The 7,500-nt window shown below is 40.4% G+C and overlaps 1 protein-coding gene across 1 annotated transcript in view; it reads left to right on the plus strand.

Moving 5' to 3' along the window:
* LOC138003610 (protein unc-45 homolog B-like) overlaps positions 1-7,500 on the plus strand; it is a 57,417-nt gene that overhangs the window by 29,886 nt on the left and 20,031 nt on the right. Inside the window, exons 17-21 of the mRNA XM_068849767.1 lie at positions 1,241-1,309; positions 2,111-2,176; positions 3,425-3,519; positions 4,944-5,031; positions 5,756-5,809. Of these exons, the coding sequence (XP_068705868.1) occupies positions 1,241-1,309; positions 2,111-2,176; positions 3,425-3,519; positions 4,944-5,031; positions 5,756-5,809 (372 nt within the window). The remainder of the gene's footprint in view (positions 1-1,240; positions 1,310-2,110; positions 2,177-3,424; positions 3,520-4,943; positions 5,032-5,755; positions 5,810-7,500) is intronic.

Below are 7,500 nucleotides of genomic sequence, written 5' to 3' on the forward strand. Positions count from 1 at the left end.
AACAGTCGTATTTTTTGCGAACGCGGGCGACGCGGTCAATATTCGAATGAAAGGTACTAGGTTTGGAGCGAGTGTGGAAACGGCGAGGGAGAATGGGGAGAGACGCTTCACACGCGTTTGTCCCTCCCAGTTTTGGAGGCTCGCGCGCACGCGCGAGGATCACTCTCACGGCGCTTCGCGCCTTCCGAAAAGGGAAGAAAACTACTGTATTTCGGTCTATTTCTGTTTCGACTGGTACACCACTGTGTCCGCCATGATCAAACGCTCTACTCCGTACATTTTCAATGACACCAAAGTATGCCCTTCGGTACTGATAAAAGTGATTTGTACTCTCCCCGCTAGCACCTGCTCCGTTTGTAAACGGCCATTCCTGAGCCCTGGACACACTGAAGTCTGCGTACAACTATATAAAGCGCGGGCAGCTGTGGTGTCAACTCCAGTATAAAAAAAACCCATAGTACTCTTTGTTTTTCCCTCCAACATTTTGCGTAAGCATTGTTTATTTTCTCTTGGGACTTACAATGGTCCCAAGATAAACTGGAAACAATGCTTATGCAAAATTTTGGAGGGACAAGCAAAGAGTATTATGGTATTTTTGATACTTGCAAATACTCTCCGTTTAGTGAAAATCTTATGGCCATTGAAAGGTACATAAAGCAATGTTAACGTAACTGCCGCGCACCGGTGACTCAGTTGGTTGAGCCCGGGCTGTCACGCGGGAGGTCGTGAGTTCAACTCCAGCCGGGGCAGCACTCAGGGTCTTAAAATAACTGAGGAGAAAGTGCTGCCTTTGCAATTACACCCGCAAATGGTTAGAAGTTTTCTCGGATAAGGACTATAAGCCGGAGGTGCCGTCTCATAACCTGTTGGGTATAAATTCTGTGGGACGTTAAAGAACCCACACACTATTCGAGAAGAGTAGGGCATGAGTTCCAGGTGTTGTGGTCTGATCTATGGATATAGGGGTTAGGTGTCAATTGGGATGAAAATTCTTTTCCTGTCCCTTGTCACTCAATGAATTGTAGCGAATAAATTAAACTAACAAAAGAAACGCCACAAAATCTGCATATTCGGTCATTATTTCGAGTGCAGTTTGGATGAGGAAGATCAGTCAAATATTTTTTTAACAAAGACCAACAAAATTGCCCTTGCAGGTGGGGTGAAGCGAAACAACATATTTTATCGTTAATATTTTTTTGAAATCACCAATTATTATTCTGTTAATTATTCTTATCACCAGGTCGTGGCTTCGGAGACTTTAGCTTTAGGAGCATCAGAAAAGAACCTGAGCACAGTGCTTAATACACATGTAAGTTGTTGATTAGAAGGGCTTAATATATAGATTTAGCCAAGCCTAAAAGCGAAGCTCCCGGATTATTTATTTCAAGACTTACAAGAAGTTAACCTGGCTTGAGCCTGCGATCCAACCGAAACCTAGTACCTGGTCCCGATTCAGGAGCCCTAAACTTGAGCCCGCAATATGGTCACATGATACTGGTCAGCAGATACCTTGTTTTGACAGTTATTAATTGACCATAACAGATATACGCTGTACACTAGCTGGAGACAAGTATACAAGTATTGTTTCTTTAAACTTGAGCCCGCGGAATCGTGACGAAATACTGGTTACGCTCGTATTGTATATAATACATATTAGGTGCGGTTACACTCACCATGGTAAATGCCATTTCCCATGGTAAATTATCCCACGGTGCCTCACACTTGGGTTTTAGTATACCGTGTTAACTAGGGGTCACACGTTACGAAGATTACCGAGGTAAAACGAAATCTCACGCAATTCATTGGCGGGAAATTTAATCACAACTTCATCAGCATAGCGATTGGCTCTTGTACCTCGGGCATCAAAACACCCTTCCAACTTCCCACGTTAAATGTCATGGGCGCTTCCACTGATCTTTTTGACGTATCCATGGATATTTAACACGGGAAATTTACCTCGGGAAGCGTCGGTCACACTACTAAATACAGTTTCCCGTGGTAAAAAGGCAATTTACCACGGTAAAAGTGCCCCGTGTAACCGCACCTATTGTATGTAGTACTTATTGCAAAGCCGTGTACTGAGATGTGTGTTTACTTCGTGTTCTTGTAGGCACTCCCTGTTTTAAAGGATTTATACCATTTGAAGGACGACGGCATCAGAGTTCGAGCATTAGTAGTAAGGAATTATTTATATGAATTGGGAGTTTTTCCCTTGCTGAATAGGCCATTTCCGAGTTCATGTCTGCTTCCTCCTCAAAGAGAGTCTAAGTGCAAAGTTTTTGTGATGGTAATTAGTTCTACTTTACATCTGAATGAAAACTAATTTTCATAACAAAAACTTCGCACTTAGACTCGCTTTGAAGAGGAGGCAGACATGAACTCGGAAATGGCCTATTCCTGCACACGCTTGACACGTGCGTTTTGCGTTTTAATACATCTCCTACGGAGGATGTCAGCGTGCAATAAAAGCTTCTTTAAAACTTATTGTTATAACGATTTTCTTTTTTACGAACATCGACGTCATATTTCTTTTGACATTCAAATTTGCTAACCACGGAACAAAAGAAGTCATTGTTTCAAATGCCAATTTGCTTCTGATTGGCATATTAATAACAATGGGTGACGTCACGAGAAACATTGCTATAAGCAATGTTTGTACCAGTTTTCATCATTAGGTAACCGGCAAACGTTTGTCATATTTACACTGTATAAAAAGGTTGGAATAGTCGTGAAGTTAGGGAGGAAGGTTAAAGCAACGGCAACTCAACAAAACAAGAATTCATTATTGGAATAAGGAAAATAATGGTGCTTCTCATGCAGCACGCTGTTCGGTACGGTTTTGCAAATAAAAACTGAATAGCCAAATTTAAGAGTCTGTTGTCGTGAGCATACAAGCAGTGAAGGATCCCCCTTACTTCAAAACAGTTCGCACTAACCCAGTTAAAGGATACTTTGCCAGTATTGAGCATTGAGAAGAAGATGGAGTAAAGCAAAGCTATAAAGTGTCGTCTTCTTTGGCTGTCGAAGTTCTTTAGCCCCTGCTCTTATATCTGATGCAGTGTTTTAATATATTGGTCTATAAAGCTTTGAACACTTCCTTGTTATTTAATGTACTTCATAACTAGTGTGATGAAAGCCTATTTTCTCTTACGTGTTTGCTTAAAAACCTGGAACTTGTATGTCTTATTCTTTAATTAATAAACTCTCCCAATTAGCAGTGGTTTCGCATACAGGTTCTATGCCAGGTACCACACCGAAAACACACAAAACGTAATGTCAAAATTAATCTATGGGTAAGGGGAACCAGGAAAGAAGCCCTCCTGGGGGGAGACAAAATAAGTGGTACCGGGGGTAGCCACCCTAGACAGGAGTCCTGATCAGCCTCCGGTAATTAACCTTAAGTACTTCCTTTTTGATATTCCAGGGTCTCTGCAAGTTGGGTTCCACCGGGGGAGGGACAGTCAATGATCAGACATTCGCAGAAGGAGCAACATTAAAGTTGTACAAATCAGTTCGAAGGCGAGTTTAACCTGATAAAATTTATAAAAAAAAACACTTGTCTTAAAATATCTTGTGCACCAATTTTGAACATGGCTTCCATATATATATGAGATCCAAAGTGACATGAACAGTTCTCTAAGAATATTTGCTTTATTAAAGAGAACCTCCACTCGCATTCCAAGATGATGATGATGATGATGATGATAATAATAATATAATGAATCGCAGAAAATAGCTTTACAGTCAAATTTGTTCTTTTATTTTCAAAGTAAGCGTTTGTAACTGAAAGAAATGTTATAGTTTTGTTTTCAAATTTCCTGGGCTTCGCCATCTTGAATCATTGTGTCAAATTACTGTTGTTTATTGTTGTTATACAAAAGCTGTTTGTGTCAGAACAATAGAGTGACCATAACACGTCACAAATATTTAAGATGGTAGCGTCCAGGAAATTTGAAAATGAATATAAGTGATTCTAAAATTCTGTTTTTGGAAAAAGAAAATCGATCAAAATTTAACGAATGAAATGATATATAAAGTGAATCATATTTTGAACTGCGGATATGAAATCAAGTGACGCTATGATCCTCGCAATTATGAACGCAATTTTAGAAAATGCTTGGAGAGCCTGAAAATTTCAGGACGTCAACGGGGTTTGAACCCGTGACATCGCGATACCGGTGCGACCCTCTAACCACCTGAACTATGAAGCCACTGATGTTGGGAGCTGGTCATTTGTGGGTTCTAATGTTCCCGTGGTGAATGAATCAACGAATGAAATGATATATGACATGAACCATGTATTGAACGAGGATCATAGCCTCACTTGATTTCATATCCGATCGAACAAATTTGTTGGCAAACGTTATTTCCATCGGTTTAAATATTTTCTCTAATAAGATTGGAGATTGCCTTTAATAACTTTGTGTGTGTGCTCTATCATGTTGATTGAGTATGACCACGTATTGAGTAAGGTGCAGATATTGACATTAGAAGATAAATTATATCTTTATGTAGTCTCTATTTTACAAGTATTTTACTTCACTAGAGAGAGACTAGAGAGTATTATACATGTAGCTAAAGTTTTTTATAATTTCTAAAATCACTACGCAAAATATAGAAAATTAGATTTAATGTAATAAAAAGGCTTTTAAAACGTCCAGAATGTCTATTTAAAGTTCTAGAAGAGTTTGCTATCTAGAACAATTTTAGAATTCTCTGTAATCTTCCAAAGTCAATACTTACACCTTTATGCACGTATTGTCTATAGTTTTACCTCTTACGTACTTTTTTATTCACCTTTATTATTTTCTTTCTTAATGACAATATTATTTGATTCTCATTCAGCTAGATGAGACTAGCTCGTTGTGTTTTTTTTTGCTTATCTTAATTTATATGTATGTAGCAGTCATGAGGTTGATGGATTTCTATTCATACCTTCTTAGTTTTTTGATCAAATCCCAAAAGGATATTGAGGTGCGTAAGTGGTCTGCAGAGGGTTTGTCATACCTAACCATGGATGCTGAAGTTAAGGTTTGTGTCTTTACGGCAGTCGCAGATCTAAGACTTGCACCTTGCTCAGTTTTAAGAAACGGGGACTACCCAGACCACATAATCCTGAGTTTTCGTCCTTCCAAACTGCATTTGAAGAATAAATTTAATCAGTATCTTCTCTTTAGCCTTGTTCTGTTTGACCCATTTCTGAGCTGACATCTGAATTTTCGCATGGATGGCGCAGTGGTGAGAGCACTTGCCTCCCACCAATGTGGCGCGGGCTCGATTCCCTGCCTTGGCGTCAAATGTGGGTTTAGTTTGTTAGTTCTCTACTCTGCACCGGGAGGTTTTTCTCCGGCCGGGTACTCCGGTTTTCCCCTCTCCTCAAAAACAAACATTTGATTTCATTTGCACTAATTGGTTGATTTCAGTTTGCAGTGTCCCCAATTAGTGCTCCAGCGCTAGAAGACTGGAAACTTGAATAAGGCTATTTTTTGACGAAGTAAAATTGCTAGAAAGTATAAAGAGACGTCTGCAAAAGCAGTGGGCACGCTCGTTGACAACAAGTGAAAAGAGGCGTTCTGCTTAAGGCGCAATTTCACATGTTATTTCACTGAATGGGCGCATATGACGTCATGTAGTTGCAGATTGACTTCCGCTTTTGTGAAATTTACAAATCCTGGACCTATCCTCCACTCTTCCTCTTCGTTTCTCTCTCTCTCTCTCTTGTCGTTACTCTTGAATTGTTCATCTTTTTTTGCAGGAAACGTTTCTTGAAGATCGTGAGGCACTTAGAGCGCTGATGGAGCTCGCAAAGGTACACGATTAGGAGAGAAATACTAAGCAGCTCTAGTGGAAGTCATCGTTTTTCAGACCCAGTTATTTGATGATTGTTGTCTTGCACGTAAATTGAAAAGTTAATTTTTGCCCTCGTGATGTAATCGGAGGCATCGCACGTTGATTGGCTAAGTTGACAATACTTTGCGAGGGAAGCCGTCCAATGATCGATGCTCTGAGAAAACAATACCTCGTTCTTTGATTGCATCTGACGTCACAGCGGCTATGTTGGTGGAAAGAACAAAAGCGAGAAAGTCCTTTGGGAATTTGACTCTATTACTATGCAAAACTTGAGCTGCATTTTTCTATTGTTTTGGCACCAACATGGCCGTCTTATCACGTGAGTGAAATCAAAGAATAAGAGAGAACGTGGTGTTGGAAGCTGTAAGCCATGTGCTTCTGGGGGCGTGCTGGTGCCGTGCGGTGCGAGTCACAATGGAGTCTATTCGGGAGGGGTGGAGAGGGAGGGGCGATTTAGTAGCTCTAGTTGGGTACAAATTGATTTGCTTGCTGCTCGATGGCTAAAGGACGAAATAAAAACTTGTAACTTGTTTTGTGAGACAATTTACCTTTAGTTAACTAAGTGAAGTACGATCGTGCGGGTGAGTGTAGTCCTGAGGAATATTTAGGATGACATTGGCTAACGTTTTGACAGCGTGAGCGTAAATCATCCTCAGAGTCAAGCGATGTACGTAACGTTAATGGATAATACCAGAGTGTTTATACCATCTATTGACGTTACCCAATTACTTGACTCTGAAGATGAGTTCCGCTCACGTCAGGAAATGTCATGATAGTAAACTGTCCTTTTCAGGACTAGACTCGCCAGGACGATCGTACTTCACTTAATTATGGTATGACCTTTGCTTCAACATCCATTCGATTTTGTTCAACGCTGTTGAATGATGTTGACTGTTGGAGTGGCAAACGGTCTCAACACATCGCTAACATTTGCTTCAACAAAGCTTCACCAGTGGCCTGATATACAGCCCGCGGTTGTTACTGTGGATACAGACATCGTGAGTTCGACTCCAGCCGGACCAACACTCAGGGTCTTTAAATAACTGACGAGAAAGTGCTGCCTTTTTAATTACATCCGCAAATGGTTAGGCTTTCAAGTCTTCTCGGATAAGGATTATAAACCGTAGGCCCGGTCTCACAAATACCTTCCGTGTTCATTAATTCCTTGTGGAACGTTAAAGAACCCACGCACTATTCGAAAAGAGTAGGGGATGAAGTTCCCGGTGTTGTGGCTGTCCTTTGTGAGTATATGGGTGGGTGGGTATAGCCGGTCCACATCAGCTGAATAGCTGGCAAAACTTCAACTTTCTCAAACAAATATATAAACAAACAAACAAACATGGATACGTCATTGAAATATCGATTCGTGGCACGCGCATGCCTAACAATGTTGAAATAGGGTGACAAACAGCTTCAATTACATTCAACGTTCGCAAAAACAAAAGAAATGTTTAATGGTTGTTGAAGCAAACTTTAAACGCTTTTAAACTCATTCAATGTCGGTTCAACTTCGATTCAATTTGTTTCAACACGATTGAAGGCAGGTTGCAAACGGTTTCGACATCCCTGTTCAACAAAATCGAACGGATATTGAAACGGACTTTAATACTCTGGTTTCATTCTTTGTCGTAATGGCCATGGCCATTTTTT

The sequence above is a fragment of the Montipora foliosa genome, chromosome 5, assembly GCF_036669935.1.
Source record: "Montipora foliosa isolate CH-2021 chromosome 5, ASM3666993v2, whole genome shotgun sequence".
In the NCBI taxonomy this organism is placed as follows: domain Eukaryota; kingdom Metazoa; phylum Cnidaria; class Anthozoa; order Scleractinia; family Acroporidae; genus Montipora; species Montipora foliosa.